Source organism: Oratosquilla oratoria, chromosome 12, assembly GCF_046742065.1.
Source record: "Oratosquilla oratoria isolate Oo_2021 chromosome 12, ASM4674206v1, whole genome shotgun sequence".
Classification (NCBI taxonomy): Eukaryota; Metazoa; Arthropoda; class Malacostraca; order Stomatopoda; family Squillidae; genus Oratosquilla; species Oratosquilla oratoria.
The window spans coordinates 3,904,085-3,923,817 of NC_134788.1; the positions used below are offsets into that span (position 1 = coordinate 3,904,085).

General features: G+C 38.3%; 1 protein-coding gene across 1 annotated transcript in view; it reads right to left on the reverse strand.

The window, feature by feature from the left end:
* Positions 1-19,733, reverse strand: part of LOC143030916 (polycystin-1-like protein 2) — a 292,044-nt gene that overhangs the window by 81,118 nt on the left and 191,193 nt on the right. Inside the window, exon 19 of the mRNA XM_076194168.1 lies at positions 3,591-3,744. Within this exon, the coding sequence (XP_076050283.1) occupies positions 3,591-3,744 (154 nt within the window). The remainder of the gene's footprint in view (positions 1-3,590; positions 3,745-19,733) is intronic.

Consider the following 19,733-nt stretch of genomic DNA (forward strand, 5'->3'; position numbering starts at 1 on the left):
AGGACACGGAAAGAAAATAAAAAAAGACAGCTATAGAAGAGATTTTAAAAAGAACAGCTTTCCTCACAGAGCAATAGACAGTTGGAACAAGTTAGATGAGAAAGTGGTGTGTGCAAAAACAATACATGAATTTAAAAATAGTTTAGATAAAATGAGATATGAAGACGGGACACCACGAGCATAGCTCCCCTTCCCGTAAAATACAACTAGGTAAATACATTCAAACTCCTTCTCTCTTCCTCTCTTATGTTCCATGTTTCTGCCCCATACAGTGCTGTTGGCACAATCACTCCTTCATACAGTCTCCTCTTAGCATCCATTCCCAAATGTCTATTCCTCATTACACTCTTCAATCCACCAAGGCATTTACTTGCTTCTCTCAATCTACATTCTACCTCCACCTTTTCCTGCCACATTTGCACCCAAGTATCTAAAACTATCCACTTCCTCCAGTCGCTCTCCCTTAATGCTCACTTCCAGTCTACTGCCACTTTCACCCCTTGTACATCTCATTACCTTAATTTTACTTTCCAACCATAGTAATGGTAAAAGAAATATGGTGTAAGCATTTCATCTATGCTGTAAGAGTCTTAATAGATGTATCTTATAAAACGGCTTTATGAATTATCTTTAATTGATATACATATTAAATAAAAATGTTAGATCATCATGAATGATTATAAGCTACTTTTGTACGAGATGTCAAAGACTAAAATTATTCTTGATAATATATAATATAATCAAATAATATTTCTTTTTTCCGTATTGTATAAATAAATCTAATCATCATTTATAATTCTAAAATATTTTATTGCTGTCATACATCCTGAAAGTTATAAAGAATAAATTTCACAGTGCTGGAGTTGTCAGGTGCTAGAGATTTATTGTTCATATAGTATTCTAATTATTTTCAAAAGTATATCAGAGAAGGGATTGAGGAAGTTAGTGATAGAGTTTGGGAAAGTGTGTGAAAGAAGGAAGCTGAAGATAAATGTGGGTAAAAGGTGATGAGATGTACAAGGGGTGAAACTGGCAGCAGACTGAAAGTGAGTATTAAGGGAGAGAGACTGGAGGATGTGGATAGTATTAGATACTTGGGTGCGAATGTGGTAGGAAAGGGAGGAGTGGAGGTGGAGGTAGAATGTAGATTGAGAGAAGCACATAAATGCCTTGGTGGATTAAAAAGTGTAATGAAAAATAGACATTTGGGAATGGATGCTAAGAGGAGATTGTATGAAGGAGTGATTGTATGGGGCAGAAACATGGAACATAAGAGAGGAAGAAAGGAGTTTGAATGTGTTTGAGATGAGGTGTCTGAGAAGTATGATAGGGGTTACTAGGCTGGATAGAGTGGGAAATGAGGTGAGGAGGAGAACAGGGGTGGAAAGGGAGTTGTTGTTGTTGTCGTTCCCTAGACTGTCTGTCCGAGCAGTCCCATCTCCCCAAGGAATGCCACAGCTGAAACTTGGTTTTCCCACAAATCCTTTATAGAGTGTATGTTGTGTTGTTTGCGTGCATGATTGTGTATAATGCAGTCTTCCATGTTGTATGGCATAGGGTGAAGTGTTACATCCTGGGCAGCTGTTCACAATGCGGTCATCCAGCCTCTTCTTGTAGCTTAGAAGTGCTGGGTGGTGGCCGCACCGCAGTCTGGCCAGGTGGACTCTGTCCTTTTGTGGGAGAGAGAATTCAGAAGGGTGGATATCAGGGGGTCTGGCATGCAGCAGTGTGTTGTCTTTCAGTGTGTTAACGGAGTGGTGAGTGATATGATTATGAATATGTTTCCGGAGGCTGGTATTTGGTGGTTGTGGAGGAAAAGAGAGTATCTGTGTGTGATACAGGTCTTTGGGTGTTGTTTGAATGTTTCTTGGTGTGTGTGGGTGTTCTGCTATGTAGTGTAGCGCATGTGATGTGTGTGTGGTGGCTGCGGCAAGTGTTTGTGTGCCTCTCATGTCGAGGTAGTCTTTGACTTTGAGGACTTTTGTTTCATGGTGTAAATGGCCACCGGCTCTACGCAGGTGGAAAGGGAGTTGGGAAATAGGGTTGATGAAAGAGTATTGGGATGATTTGGACACATGGAAAGAATGAGTGAAGAAAGACTAGTAAAAGAAGTATGGAAGGCAGATGTGAAAGGAGTGAACATGGGAGGGTGACCTAGGATGAGATGGATGGATGGGGTATAAGGGGATTTGGGGAAGAGGGGAATGTCTGTTGAGGAGGGACGGGGGAGGTCAGAAGACAGGTGAATGGAGAATGGTTGTATATGGATGATGTTGTGATACATGAGGTGGAGTGGGTGGGTATGGGGGGACGGGAGTATGTGCAGGAAAAATTTGAAGCAGCCTGAAGGGATTTCTCCCCATCTCCTTTTCTGCATGAGGGGATGGTGAGGGGGGGGGGTCACTGATTTAATGAAGCGGCCTTGCTGTGGATGTGCTGTGTCTTGCAACACTGCTTCTGACCCAGGGCAGTGGACAAGATGCAGGGATAACCCATCATCCAGGATGTGCCAAGATAAGAGGGAGGGAAGAGGGTGGAGGGGAGGGGAGTGGTGTGATAGGGATGAAATGGGTGGGAGTGGTTTTTATGCTTTTGTTTTTTGGCTACCTCCCTTATAAGGGGGAAAAAAGCCTTTGGTATATGTATATATCTTCTTTTTATAGGTTATTCTATAACTTTTCATTATGCTCTATTGTGTTACTTTTGTAGTGGTAAACAAAACAAAGAAATTTCCATTTTAGAGCGAGTAGTATTAGATCAACTTTTAGCAACACCATCGATTTGGAAGTGTTGATGCTTGTGATTACAACTGACACTGAAAAAGGAGTGTTTGATTTTCATCTTCAAACGTTTAAGCTTGTACGATTTTCGTGAGGACACTCTTAGTCTGCAAGGAGTTGGCCCTGATTGAATGCCCAGCCATGTTTCTTCAGGCCCTTATTGACTCATTTGTCTAGGCTTTTGCTTCCAAAAAGAAGGTATTGCACTTCATATACAATGAAAATAGTTCTGTTTGTTGGTCAATACCTTTTGTTCCAAATGGTCCATAGAGCACAGGTACATATTTGAGTACTAAACATAATGATATACGAGTGTTCTAGAACAAAAATATGAGTGATAGAGAAATTATAGAAACAGGCTATTTTCCATGAGACAAAATCTGTTGAGCAATGCATCACCAGCTCATTTACCATCACCATATCTACCACTTTTGCAACCATCACGACCACAACCATAATTGCCACCACATTCATGGATGCCCCCATTACCACCACAACTGTTTCACCATCGCGATAATGACCACCTGTCACCAACGTCAACAAGTCTGCAGCCATCAACACAACCATTTACCAACACCACCCTACCGTCACCAGTAGGTTCACAGGTACCACCACTACTACTACAGCACCAACAGCTATCACCAACATACATATATACATAGAAATAAAGATATATAATTAAAGGATGTAGGCACATACATACATACACTGCATATACAACACACTTGTCCCATGGTGAGATTGATGAGACGGACCTGGATAAGGCCACATACATTACATATATGCATACTAAAGTTACAGAGCACCTGCCTGTTCTGTACTGATGTTGATGGGGCCAAACAGGATGAGGCCATCAGTAGGTGTCCTTTCAGCATCATAATTGTACCACATGAGGCTGGTCACCATGGAGAGGTAGAGGAAAGTGATGCAGACCCCCACTCGCTGAGTTCGAGTGTATCGTGACCTGGAATAAGACAAACCTTTTCAGTGTTGAGACGCATTTCACAAACTTGACCAAGGCTAAATGATTCTGAGGGAGGGCAGATATGGGGGCATAATGGGGTCTCTACTGCAGTGGACTTCACATTTTGAAGTGTTAGTATCACATGCAACAAGGTCAGGTGACCCCTTCACTGCAATGGCAAGCTCTTTATAGATTTTTGTTCTAGATGTTGCAATTTGTATTCAGATGAAGGAAGCTGAGGGACGACTTGGGACGATTTGAGATCTCTATCTTCACTTTGGACTGAATTCATCCCATTTGATAGATAAATCAATTTGATAACTCAAAAGAAAAATGCTTCAACACAATGGAATGAACTCCCTTTTGTAGTGGTTGATATTTTCCTTTTATTTTCACTAGTACTAAAAGCTATACTGCCCATTTATATGGTACTTTGTCGGTTGAGGAGTTGTTATAACTTATTTTGGTGTTCTTTGTTTTTTATACAGAGCAGTTCTTTTATTTTCACTTCAGATAACGCCAGGTTATTTAAAACATTGTGTCACTTCACACGCTGGCAATGGATCTTGCTTCTCTTGTACACTTAATTCACTCAACTACTTGAATGTTCTTTCTTTATCTATGAGAAGTGTATTCAGCATTGTGTCATTGTTAAAAACGAGTTGATACTATTATCATAAACGTATAAACACATGGAATGAATGAGCAAAGAAAGACTAGTAAAAGGAGTATGGAAGGCAGATGTGGAGGGAGCATATCTCGAAAGAAGACCACCAACCATCACTGTCTTGCCATTTTAGAAGCACAAATGTATCATCGAAGCAACACCGCTCGTCGTCGCTCGTCGTCGCGCGACCAAGAAGGAGAGGATTCACGACGAAAAAGGAAAACCTGGTTTGTACTGTAGGGGTGGGGAGTGAACGTGAGTGCCCGAAATGGTATCTATGCAGTGCTAGTTAATTGTGTTAACTCGAAATTAGCAAAAATGAATGAAAACGACTCGAAAGCCAGTTGCGAATCAGAGCCATCTGGAGGCAATCCACTGAACCGCGATGTAAACAATAAACAAAGCACCACGTGTTACGACAATGATTTCTTAGGGTTTGGTAAGTACGAAAGAAAGAACTTAAGTAGATTATTAGAGATAGAGAGAGAGATGAGCAAAAATAGGACTCGGTGGGAAAATGAAATCATGGACTTAAGAAAAGAGGTCATTGGTTTAATTGATTGTTTATCTAAGACTAAACCACGAAATTTCTGACCTGAAAAAAGCTAACTTGGATCTTACAAACGAAATTAAAGAAATGAAAAGAGACATAAATGAACTGAAGAATGAAAATGAAAAGAAGAAAACTAATGATAATAATAGCGAAAATCTAAAGCAAGAAGTGAACAACAAATTCCAAGAATTGACACAAAAGATCGAAGAAAACTTAGGTGGGGACAGTATCCAGGAAATTAAGAAGTGGAAAGAAAATATTGAAAATAAAGAAATTGCTTTCAAAGAAATAGTCAAGCAGCAAATGCAAGATAATGCAAAAGACACAATCATTCAAGTGATTAACGAAAAAGCAAATTGGGTCAGGGACACAGTAGATAGGAAGAAATGTATTGTGGTTTATGGGCTTAAAGAAAAACAAGGATTGGCGAGGTACATGAGAGAAAAAGAAGAAAAAGAGACAGCAGTAGAAATCCTTAATGAAATTCAGGGGGGAGATAGTGATTCAGGCACAGACTTAGAAGAGACTTACAGAATTGGTCGCTATACTAAGGATAGGAATCGACCTCTAAAGATAAAACTAAGGTCACAAGTGGTAGTAGAAGACATATTTGAAAAAGTAGGTAACTTGGCAAAGAGTGAAAAATACAATAAGATATGGATAAAAAGAGAAATGAGTACTGAGGAATTAGAAAAAGAAAGGGCGCTAAGAGAAGAAGCAAAGGAAAAAAACTTGAAAAGATCGGAGACAGAATGCAAAGAATTCCAGTGGAGAGTAATAGACTTGAGATTAAGACAATGGCGCTTCAAAACGAACAAAACAAGGGAAGAAGAAACCAGGGAGAAGGAAGAAAATTAAAAGTGGCCTATACCAACATTGACGGACTAATTTCGGGACTGAACGAACTCAATGATTATCTGTTAGAAGCAAAACCAGACATAATGGGAATTGTAGAGACTAAACTAAGAGGTGAAATACCATCCACTGTTATCGGACAAGGTTTATACAACTACTGGATAAAAAACAGGGACAAGAAACAGGGAGGGGGAATCATGTTCTTGGCCAAGAAAGACCTAAAGGTGACAAAAATTGCAGAGGGCAAAGGTAATGCTGAATTGATCATGATAAAAGTCGAAGGCAAGAATATGAAAAGTAGAAAGTTTGTGGTGACTTATGTGCCTCCAAAAACAAGCGCTTGGAAAGAAATTGAACATAAAAAAATGCTAGATGACACAAGAAAATCACTCAATGAGATACTAATGGGTAAGGGTAATCTGGTAGTTATGGGGGACTTCAATTGCAAAGAAATTTGTTGGGACAGCATGACAGTGCAAGGAGGAGATGACTCGTGGGGCAATGTACTGCTAGATATGACCATGGAGTACACAATGACCCAATGGGTCCATGAAAACACAAGGTACAGAAATAATGAAGAGCCATCGAAACTAGATCTAATATTTACAACAGAGCCTGAAATAGTGCATAAAGTCCAGTATGAGACACCAATTGGAAAGAGTGACCATGTACTCATCGAAACTATACTAAAGGAAGAAATAGACATAGAGAGGAACGAAAAGCATAGGAAAGGAAGACTGAGGTACAACAAAACAGACTTTACAAAACTAAAGACATTCTTCCGGAATGCAAACTGGGAAATATTTTACAGGGAAGAAACAGCAGTGGAAGAGAAATGGAATATATTGATGGAAAACTACAATGAAGGGGTAAACAGGCATGTACCAAGACAAAAGCGAGAGAGAGAGTACATTAAATGTTGGTTCAACAAAAGATGCAGTGAGGCAAAAGACAGAAGGGACAAAGCTTGGAAAAAGTGGAGAAAAGACAAAAAACAAAGCAAATGGCAAATTTATGTTAACTATAGAAATGAGTATGTTAATGTGAGAAGAGAGGAGAAAAGGAACCATGAGAAGGATATTATAGACAAATGCAAAGAGCAACCCAAACTATTCTATCGGTATGTGAATGGTAAACTTAAAAACAAACAGGAATTGGTGAAACTATGCCAAGGAAACATAGAATACACAGAAGATTTAGAGATGGCCGAAGTCATGAACAATCACTTTAAATCTGTTTTCACCAGAGAGAAAATACCGAATTGTGACATAGACAAAAACAAGAAATCTCCCCTCATGAATGAGTTTACAGCATCACTAAAGGAAATATCAGAACATTTATCAAGGCTGGATGTCAGAAAATCACATGGCCCGGACGGTATTGCAAATTGGATTCTAAAGGAGTGCAAAGAAGAACTAACAGACAAAATACACATCTTAATAAACAGCTCACTCAAAGAAGGAAAGATACCCGAGGACTGGAAAAACGCTAACATTGTACCAATACACAAAGGAGGAAACAAAGAAGAACCCACCAACTATAGGCCAGTATCACTAACAAGCACCATTGCCAAAATTTGTGAGAAAATAATCAAGAATAGATGGGTAAAACATCTGGAAGACAATGACATATTAAACCCAAGACAATTCGGATTCAGACAAGGAAGATCATGCTCCACAAACTTAATATGCTTTTACTCAAGACTAATAGACATAGTGCAAGAAAGAAATGGATGGGCTGATTGTGCATTCCTAGACTTGCAAAAAGCCTTTGACAAAGTACCACACAGAAAACTACTAAAAAAACTGGAACACATAGGAGGAATACAGGGAAACCTACTAAAATGGATAGAGGACTTTCTGACTGGTAGAAAGATGAGAGTAGTGCTCAGAGAAAAATATTCAGACTGGAAAGAGGTGATCAGTGGAGTACCGCAAGGATCTGTGCTGGCACCAATAATGTTTGCTATCTATATGAATGACATGGATGAGGACGTGAACTGCTACATGAGCTTCTTTGCCGATGACGCCAAACTGCTAAGGAAAATAGAAACTGATAAGGACTGTGAAGCACTGCAAGAAGACCTAAATAGGGTATGGAACTGGAGTCAGAAATGGGAAGTGGACTTTAATACTAAGAAGTGTAGCATAATGGAGTTTGGAAAAAGCAAAAACAGAATATCAGGAAAATATACAATTGGAACCAAAGAAGTAAAGAAAGTAGGATCCGAAAAAGATTTGGGAGTAATTATCACGAACGACTTGTCCTATGATATACAGATTAACAAAATTGTCGGGGAGACTTACAACTTGCTAAGATCAATAAAAGTGGCGTTTACATACTTGGACGAAGACATGATGAAAAAAATATTGGTTACATTGATAAGGCCTAGATTAGAGTATGCAGCGACATTGTGGTCCCCCAGTACCAAAAAGAATATAAAGAAAATAGAAAGAATCCAAAGAGCAGCTACAAAAATGGCACCTGCACTTGCAAACCTATCATACGAAGAGAGATTGGCTAAACTGGAGTTACCGACACTGGAGCAAAGAAGAGAGAGAGGTGACCTATTGACCATCTACAGAATCATGAAAGGCACAGAGGTACTCGATAGTGAGAACTTACTTAACTGGGACAAAAGAAACACAAGATGACATGGAAAGAAAATAAAAAAACATAGCTATAGAAGAGAACTGAAGAAAAACAGTTTTCCTCATAGAGTTTTGGACACTTGGAACAAACTGGACAATGAAATAGTATGCGCAAAAACCATTCATGAGTTTAAAAACAAACTAGACACTGCAAGATACAAAGGCGGGACAACACGAGCATAGCTCCCCTTCCCGCAAAATACAACTAGGTAAATACAACTAGGTAATGTGCTTGGCAATATTTTTCATAATCAAAACCTTTCTGTGAAAGTGAATATTTGTTATGATTAGGTACAAAATATAATCTCTACTTATGAGATTTTGAGCTCAGTAGAAGTCACATTTACTGGCAAGAAGTTTTGAAAGCCAACTCCAGTAAGCGACAATTTCTTATGATTTCATAAATCTTTACTAGTGTATCCTGAAGGGACTAACCCTTTAAAGTGATTTAGAAATGCTTGGCAGATATTACCTTTTGTAAATAAACAAATAAATAAAGTAAACATGATCCACATTAAGTATCCGTTTCTAGATCATTTCACATTTTTTAATGTTGCATTCCTTGGTAAATACAGATTGGAATTTTTTTGCCTGCATTATTGCATCTTTGTGACTGTTCCATCTACTTTCAGCTTAGTGATTAATTTCCTTTGTCTAAAGTTATAATTTTTTAAAACAACTTTGGTTTGTCTTTACAGTTATTATTCGTGCCTTAAAAAAAAAAAAAAAATAAAAAAAAAAATAAATAAATAAATAAATAAATAAATAAAAAAAACTTTCTTTTGATTCTTCTATATTCACTTCTGTCTTTCTTGTACAGTAAGTCCTCATTATACGGTACATATGCGTTCCTGAAAACCTTACCACAAATTGAAATTACCGTATACCGAACCCATTATAACATGTAATAATAGGATATGGCAGACATACCTTCTCCCTGCTCTTTCCTCTTCAAAACATGAGCGGATACCGTATCTGTGAATTTTTCTTACCGTAAATAGAATCGAGGGTAGTAATTACCAAATACTGTAACTGTGAATTTACCAGATAAAGAATTACCGTATAAGGACTCACAGAAATCACATTTTGTTCTATACGTACTTTCCCATAATATCTCTCTTGTTGTTTACATCTTTTAAACCAATTCTTTATAAAAAAAAATATTTGCCTACATACATACATATACCAAGGCTTTTTTCCCCTTACAAGGGAGGTAGCCAAAAAGGAAAAGGCATAAAATCATTCCCACCCATTCCATCCCTTATTTAAATACCCACTCCCCTCCACTCTCCCTCTTATCTTAGCACCTCCAGGATGACGGGTCATCCCTGCACCCTGTCTACTGTCCTGGGTCAGAAGCAGTGTTGCAAGACACAGCACATCTACAGCAAGGCCACTTCATTAAATCTGCAAACCCCCTCTCCGTCCCCTCTTGCAGAAAAGGAGAAGACTGGGAGAAATCCCTTTGGGCTGCATCAAATTTTGCTCACACATACTACCTCCCCCCCTCCCTTCCATCTCATGCATCACAGCATCATCCATATACAACCATTCTCCATTCACCCGTCTTCTGTCCTCTCCCGTCCTTCCTCAACAGACACTCCCCTCTTCCCCAAAGCCCCCTTCACCCCATCCATCCATCTCATCCTAGGACGTCTCCTCATGTTCACTCCCTCCACATCTGCCTTCCATACCTCTTTTACTAGTCTTTCTTCACTCATTCTTTCCATGTGTCCAAACCATCCTAATACTCTTTCATCAACCCTATCTCCCAACTCCCTTTCCACCCCTGTTCTCCTCCTCACCTCCTCATTTCTCACTCTATCTAGCCTAATAACCCCTATCATACTTCTCAGACACCTCATCTCAAACACTGACAAAATATATTATATAATCAAATCCTCACTTAAAGAAGGAAAAGTACCATTAGACTGGAAAAAAGCAAACATTGTACCAATTTATAAGGGAGGTGATAAGGAAGATCCATCTAACTACAGACCGGTCTCACTAACAAGCACAATAGCAAAAATTTGTGAAAGAGTGATCAAAAACAGATGGGTTAAATACCTGGAAGAAAAATCTATACTGAACCCAAATCAATTTGGATTTAGACAAGGGAGATCCTGTACAACAAATCTGATCTGCTTTTACTCAAGATTAGTAGACATAATACAAGAAAGAGATGGATGGGCAGACTGTGCTTTTCTGGACCTGCAAAACGCATTTGATAAGGTACCTCATAGGAAACTAATAAATAAGATAGAGTCAAAAGGTGGCATCAGAGGAAAATTATTGGAATGGATGAAAGACTTCCTGATTGGGAGGAAAATGAGAGTTGTAATTAGAGAAAAATTCTCCAACTGGGAAGAAGTAAAAAGCGGTGTCCCACAAGGATCAGTACTGGCCCCGATCATGTTCGCTGTATACATTAATGACATGAATGAAGGCGTGGAGTGCTATATAATTTTTTTTGCAGATGATGCAAAATTACTTAAGAAGGTAAAAACGGAAGAGGACTGCAACTCATTGCAACAAGATCTGGACACAATATGGAATTGGACTAAAAACTGGGAATAAAATTCAATATTAAGAAATGCAATATAATGGAATTAGGAAAGAGTAAAAACAGAATATCAAAAGATTACAGTATTGGGAAAAAAAAAAAAAAACTATGAAAAAGATCTTGGAATGATGATTGGAGAGGACATAAAACCAGATAAGCATATAAACAAGATGTTTGGAGAAACCTACAACTTATTGAGAGCAATCAAAGTGGCATTTACTTATATGGACAAAGAAATGATAAGGAAAATACTAACTACACTAATAAGACCAAAACTTGAGTACGCAGCATCACTTTGGACACTCAGTACCAAAAAGAATATTAAGAAACTAAAAAGATTACAAAGAGCTAACATATGAGCAAAGACTATTCAAATTGAACCTACCAACTCTGGAACAAAGAGAAAGAGGAGATTTGCTATCTACAGAATAATGAAAGGAATGGAAGTTTTAGACAGGAACGACCAATTAGTGTGGGAAAACGGTAAAACAAGACACAGAAACAACTGAAAAAGGATAGTTATAGAAAAAACTTGAAAAGGAACAGTTTCCCACACAGAGTGATAAATACATGGAACAAATTAGACAACAAAACAGTATGTGCAAACACTATACAAGATTTTAAGATAAAACTTGATGCGGAGAGATACAAAGATGGGTCACCATGTGCATAGCTCCCCACCCGTGTATTACAACTAGGTAAATACATTCAAGCTCCTCTCTTCCTCTCTTATGTTCCATGTTTCTGCTCCATACAGTGCTGTTGGCACAATCACTCTTTCATACAGTCTCCTCTTAGCATCTATTCCCACATATCTATTCTCATTACACTTTTTAATCCACCGAAGCATTTACTCACTTCTTTCAATTTACATTCTACCTCCACCTTCACTCCACCTTTTCCTGCCACATTTGCACCCAAATATCTAAAACTATCCACTTCCTCCAGTCGCTCTCCCTTAATGCTCACTTCCAGTCTGCTGCCACTTTCACCCCTTGTACATCTCATCACCTTACTTTTACCCACATTTATCTTCAGCTTTCTTCTTTCACACACTCTCCCAAACTCTGTCACCAACTTCCTCAATCCCTCCTCCGATCCTGCCAAACAACAGCTGGCTTACCTCCCACTTTTCTCCATTTTCTTTAACCATCTCCAATCCCTGACCCATCACCCTTGCATTTACCTCTCGCACTACCCCATCCATGTATAAGTTGAACAGCCAGGGAGACATAACACATCCTTGACAAAGTCCCACCTCTACCTCGAACCACTCACTCTCTCCATTTCTAATCCTGACACATGCTCTACTACTCTTGTAAGAACTCTTGACAGCTCCTAGAAGGTTTCCTCCTATCCCGTATATCCGCAAAACCTCCCACAGTGCCTTCCTGTCTACCCTGTCATGAACCTTTTCCAGATCCATAAAGGCCCAAAAAACATCCTTCCCCTTTCCTATAGCTTTCTCACATATCTGTCTTACCACAAAGATCTGATCTACACAACCTCTACTCGTCCTAAATCCACACTGTTCCTCACCAATTACTCCCTCTGTTCCTCTCCTAATCCTCTCAATCAAGATCCTCCCATAAGCCTTCCCAACTACACTTAACAAGCTAATCCCTCTGAACCACTACACTCACACTTGTCCCCTTTTCTCTTGTAAAGTGGAACTATACAGGCACTCCTCCAGTCCTCCGGCACTCTACCCTCTCTCCAGCAAACATTAAATAACCTCACCAGCCAGTCCATCATCATTGTACCTCCCTTTTTTAGACATTCTGTATGGCATCCATCCAGACCAGGTGCCTTACCTGCTTTCATCACCTTAACAATTGCCTTCACTTCATCCTTCCTTATTTCTCCTCCAATATCCTCACTCATCACCATCATTTTCTTAGCACTTCCCACTGCAATTATCTTTCCTTCCCTATCCTCCTTCACATGTAGCAACTCCCTAAAATATTCTGCCCTTACTGCCTTCTCTTCCACTATCATCTCTCCATCTGCACCTTTTACCTTTTCTTCTCTACCTGATTCGCCTCCTCTTCCTCTCTTAAATTCTTTCCAAAACATGTTTTTATTACTTTCAAAATTTTCTGTTATACTCTTACCCCATTTCACATTTGCTCTCCTCTTTTCCTCCTTTACCTTGTGCTTTACTTCTCTTTTCTTTGTATCTCTCATGTGACTCGTCCTATTTTGTAACCAATCTGTGAAAGCTTGCTTCTCTTCTACAGCCTTCTTTGCCTACATACTCTTGGCAAATATTTTCCCACTCCTGACTAGTGGAGATTTAAAAAAATGGCCCATTTCTTCTGCAATTTATTTATTTATTTTGTACCTCTGAATTCTATAAATTTGATTCTTTGATTAATTTCCTTAGCACCATGAATTTTGCCTTCCCAAAGTTGTATCTTCCTTGCCTATATGACTCATCTGATATTTCTCTACTTCCTGCTGTTATTTGGAAATAAAAAATGCATGGTCGTGCTTCCTCATAGGACAAAAATGTTTCAAAGCTTCAACAGAATAAAGTTTTCAGTTAGTAGAAAATTCAGTCTAGCTGATGTGTCATTTCCTCTAACTCTTGGCATTTGTTCCTTTTATGTCATTGTTGTTGATTGTTGCATTCAACAGTATATTTTATTTATTTTTGCTTGCATCCCACTCCTTACAGTTCACCTTCTTACAATTTAAGTTATCTATTAGGGCAACGTTTTCACCCTTTTTATTAGTTTTTATATCACTGGTTATGCCTAACAATTGATCTTTGTATTAAACCTTATTCTATGCTCGTCTTAGACAAAACGTAGGCCGCAGAATCTATTTTCTACTACTCCCCTCAATAAACTTGTTTATGTCATTGGTTATGTCTAACAATTGATCTTTGTATTAAACCTTATTCTATGCTCTTGTCTTAGGCGAAACGTAGGCCACAAGAATTTATTATCTACTACTCACTACTCCCCTCAATAAACTTGTTTATGTCATTGGTTATGTCTAACAATTGATCTTTGCATTAAACCTTTTTCTATGCTCATCTTGGGCAAAACGTAGGCCAAAAGAATTTATTTTCTACTACTCCACTCAATAAACTTGTTCATACACATCAGTCCCACCTATCCCTTCCATAGTTTCACATCATCCATATTAATATCTTTTCACTGTTATCATCACATCTCCTTCCATCTGATCTCTGTTTCTTCTCCAGAAACTGTATTTTCCATCCACTACTTGGATAATGATATTTTTAGAAATCATAGCCTCAGTGATATCAATTATATTCAGCTATTTATCATAAAAATGATCAATGGTAACTAATCTATTTGATACTAAGTTACCTATTTCAAGCTTTTATCATTAATATGGTATTTTTTGTCCCTGATATGATTTTCTTATTTTCTATTCTATCACTGTTCAGGAAAACATTTTCTCCCATTCCATTTTTCTCCCTTTTGTTTCTTTAACTAGTTATCTTATTCTTACTGTTCCTTCTTCTGTTGCATCGCTTATCCAGACATCACACAACGTTTATTCATCTACCAATTCCCTTGTCTTGATTATCCCATTTATCATGGACTGTGATCTCAAGTTAATTTTCATTGGCCTTACCCTGTTAACATATCTAACTTAAGTATTTCTTCAGTCTCTTCCTGTTCCGAATCATTAGCCACTACAGGAGTCCCTCAAATAATGCGGGGGGTTAGGTTCCTGAAATTACCGCGTATGACCAAATCCGTGTATGCTGACTTTCTATATTAAATACCGAGAACCGTATGTATGTGTATGTGTATGTGTGTGCGTGCGTGCACGCGTGTATGTGGTGTATGTATGTGGGAGCTATGCTCGTGTTGTCCCGCCATTGTATCTCTCAGTGTCTAGTTTGCTTTTAAACTCGTGAATGGTTTTTGCGCTTACTATTTCATTATCCAGTTTGTTCCAAGTGTCTAAAACTCTATGTGGAAAACTGTTTTTCTTCAGTTCTCTTCTATAGCTATGTTTTCTTAATTTCCTTCCATGTCCTTTTGTGTTTCTCTTGTCCCAGTTTAGTAATTCTTCTCTATCAAGTATCTCTGTGCCTTTCATGATTCTGTAGATGGTCAGTAGGTTTCCTCTCTCTCTTCTTTCCTCCAGTGTCGGTAGCTCCAGTTTAGCCAATCTCTCCTCGTATGATAGGTTTGCAAGTGCAGGTGCCATTTTTGTAGCTGCTCTTTGGATTCTTTCTATTTTCTTTATGTTCTTTTTGGTACTGGGGGACCACAATGTCGCCGCATACTCTAGTCTAGGCCTTATCAATGTAACCAATATTTTTTTTATCATGTCTTCGTCCAGGTAAGCAAAAGCCACTTTTATTGATCTTAGCAAGTTGTAAGTCTCCCCGACAATTTTGTTAATCTGTGTATCATAGGACAAGTCGTTTGTGATAATAACTCCCAAGTCTTTTTCGGATCCTACTTTCTTTACTTCCTTGGTTACAATTGTATAATTTCTTGATATTCTGTTTTTGCTTTTTCCAAACTTCATTATGCTACACTTCTTAGTAACAAAATCCACTTCCCATTTCTGACTCCAGTTCCATACCCTATTCAGATCTTCTTGCAGTGCTTCACAGTCCTTATCAGTTTCTACTTTCCTTAACAGTTTGGCGTCATCAGCAAAGAAGCTCATGTAACAGTTCACGCCCTCGTCCATATCATTCATATAGATAGCAAACATTATTGGAGCCAGTACAGATCCTTGCGGTACTCCACTGATCACCTCTTTCCAATCTGAATATTTTTCTCTGAGTACTACTCTCATCTTTCTTCCAGTCAGGAAGTCCTCCATCCATTTTAGTAGGTTCCCTTGTATTCCTATGTGTTCCAGTTTTTTTAGTAGTTTTCTGTGTGGTACTTTGTTAAATGCTTTTTGCAAGTCTAGGAATGCACAATCAGCCCATCCGTTTCTTTCTTGCACTATGTCTATTAGTCTCGAGTAGAAGCATATCAAGTTTGTGGTGCATGATCTACCTTGTCTGAACCCGAATTGTCTTGGGTTTAATATGTTGCTATCTTCCAGGTGTTTTACCCATCTATTCTTGATGATTTTCTCACAAATTTTGGCTATAGTGCTTGTTAGTGATACTGGTCTATAGTTGGTGGGTTCTTCCTTGTTTCCTCCTTTATATATTGGTACAATGTTAGCATTTTTCCAGTCATTAGGTATCTTTCCTTCCTTGAGTGAGCTATTTATTATGATGTGTATTTTGTCCGTTAGCTCTTCTTTGCATTCTTTTAGAATCCAATTTGCAATTCCATCTGGGCCATGTGATTTTCTGACGTCCAGTTTTGATAGATGTTCTGATATTTCTTTTTGTGATGTTGTAAATTCACTCATGTGGGGAGAATGTTTGTTATTATCTACGTCCCAATTTTGTATTTTCTCTCTGGTTGTTCATGATTTCGGCCATCTCTAATTCTTCTGTGTATTCTATATTTCCTTGGCGTAGTTTCACTAGTTCCTGTTTGGTTTTAAGTTTACCATTTACATACCGGTAGAATAGCTTGGGCTGATCTTTGCATTTATCTATAATATCCTTCTCATGGTTCCTTTTCTCCTCTCTTCTCACATTAACATACTCATTTCTATAGTTTATATAAATTTGCCATTTGCTTTGTTTTTTGTCTTTTCTCCACCTTTTCCAAGCTTTGTCCCTTCTGTCTTTTGCCTCACTGCATCTTTTGTTGAACCAACATTTAATGTACTCTCTCTCTCGCTTTTGTCTTGGTACATGCCTGTTTACTCCTTCATTGTAATTAGCCAACAGTATGTTCCATTTCTCTTCCACTGTTGTCTCTTCCATATAGAATTTTTCCCAGTTTGCATTCTGGAAGAACATCTTTAGTTTTGCAAAGTCTGTTTTGTTGTACATCAATCTTCCTTTCCTATGCTTTTCGCTCCTCTTCATCTCTATTTCTTCCTTTAGTACAGTTTCAATGAGTACATGGTCACTCTTTCCAATTGGTGTCTTGTAGTGGACTTTGTCCACTATTTCAGGTTCCGTTGTAAATATTAAATCTAGTTTAGATGGCTCTTCATTGTTTCTGTACCTTGTGTTTTCACTGACCCATTGTGTACTCCATGGTCATGTCTAGCCCCACACGTCATCTCCTCGTACTGTCATGTTGTCCCAACAAATTTCTTTGCAATTGAAGTCTCCCATAATTACTAGGTTACCCTTACCCATTAGTATCTCATATAGTGATTTTCTTGTATCTTCTAGCATTTTTGTGTGTTCATTTTCTTTCCAAGCATTCGTTCTTGGGGGCACATAGGTCACCACAAACTTTCTACTTTTCATATTCTTGCCTTCGACTTTTATCATGATCAGTTCAACATTACCTTTGCCCTCTGCAATTTTTGTCACGTTTAGGTCTTTCTTGGCCAAGAACATGATTCCCCCTCCCTGCTTTTTGTCCTTGTTTCTTATCCAGTAATTGTATAGCCCTTGTCCAATATCAATAGATGGTATTTCTCCTCTTAGTTTAGTCTCTACAATTCCCATTATGTCTGGTTTTTCTTCTAACAGATAATCATTGAGTTCGTTCAGACCTGAAATTAATCCGTCAATGTTAGTGTAGGCCACTTTTAATTTTCTTCCTTCTCCATTATCTTTTCTGTCCTTGGTTTTTTCGTTTTGATGTGCCACTGTTTCAATCTCATATCGATTACTCTCCAATGGAATTCTTTGCATTCTGTCTCCGTTCTCAACAAGTTTTTTTCCTTTGCTTCTTTTCTTAGTGACTTTTCTTTTTCTAATTCCTCATTTCTCTTTTTATCCATATCTTATTGTACTTTTCACTCTTTGCCAAATTGCCTACTTTTTCAAAGATGTCTTCTACTACCATCTGTGACCTTAATTATATCTTTAGAGGTCGATTTCTATCTTTAGAGTAGCGACCGATTCTGTGTGTCTCTTCTAATTCTATGCTTGAATCTCTTTCCCCCCCCTGAATTTCATTTAGAATTCCTACTGCTCTCTTTTTCTTCTTTTTCTCTCCTGTACCTCGCCAATCCCTGTTTTTCTTTTAGTCCATAGACCACAATACATTTTTTCCTATCTACTGTATCCCTGACCCAGTTTGCTTTTTCATTAATCACTTGGATAATTGTGTCTTTTGCATTATCCTGCATTTGCTGCTTGACTATTTCTTTAAAAGCAGTTTCCTTGTTTTCGATGTTTTCCTTCCACTTCTTAATTTTCTGAATACTTTCTTCACCTAGATTCTCTTCGATCTTTTGTGACAACTCATGTAATCTGTTGTTCACATCTATCTTTAAATTGTCGCTGCTGTTATTTTCATTATTTTTCTTCTTTTCATTATCATTCTTCAGCTCATTTATATCCCTTTTCATTTCTTTGATCTCGTTTGTGAGATCTAAGTTGGTTTTTCTTAGGTCAGAGATTTCGTGATTCGACTGTGCTAAGCATTCCCTTAATCCTATGATATCATTTCTTAAGTCCATAATTTCATTCTCCCACCGAGTCCTAGTTTTGTTCATATCTTTCTCTATCTTTAATAATCGACTTTCATATTTGTTAAATCCTGTGAAGTCTACTTCGTCGCACGTGGATTTGTTTACATTGCGGTTCGATCGTCTGACGCTAGATGGCTCTGTTTCGTGACTGTCTCTCGAGTCGTTGTTTTCCTTCATATTCGCTATTTCCATGATAATACAATTGACTAGCACTGCAGAGATATCATTTCGGACACTCACGATCACTCCCCACCCCTACAATACAAACCAGGATTCGTTTTTCATCGTAAATCCCCTTCTTCTTGGTGACGACGGCGTGCGAGTGTGTGTGTGTGTGTATCCGTCTGTTAACATGTACAAGTAAGCATGTACGTGCGTGTGTCTGTGTTCGTATTTGTGTGTACACTGGTTGTCTAACACGTGTCTACACGTGTGTAAGCGTGTATATGTCTGTTTTTGATCTCCCAAACCACCACCGCCAGTAACAAGAACCTCATAAGAGAAATTAAGACACGACAAGCGCAGTCATTATCAGACTTATTAGTTGTGTTCCAAATGAAAGAAACATTACACTTCAACAGGTTGGGGCGGTAAAATTGTTTGTGATGTTGCCGCGTGTGTGCGTATGCGTGCCTGACTCGGCGTGAATTTTAAAACGATTCTCTACATTTGAGATGGTTTTGAAATAAAATCCGCATATGATTGAATCCGCGTTATTTGAGGGACCCCTGTACTTTTAATTTACAAAGCTGACAGGAAGAAATCCGTTTGGACTGTTTAGATTTATCATTCACTCACTACTATTCTCCATTAATACCTATCTTTTGCCATCTCTCGTTTCCTTATCAACAGATATTCCCCCTTTCACCCAAGGCCCCTTCATCCATCCATCTATCCACCTCATTCTCCATATTCCATCCAAGTTCACTCAATTCACCCTTGTCTTCCACACTCTTTTTGCACTGTACCCTTTTAACCCATTAAACTTCGATGACAAGATTCTTGTCATTTGGTCAAATAAAACAAAAAAATCATAAAACACCAAAATGTTTGATCAAACATTTTGGTGTTTTATGATTTTTTGTTTTATTTGACCAAATGACAAGAATCTTGTCATCGGAGTTTAATGGGTTAACTTGCATTCCTATTCGCATCATGAAACTCATGATGGTCTTCTCA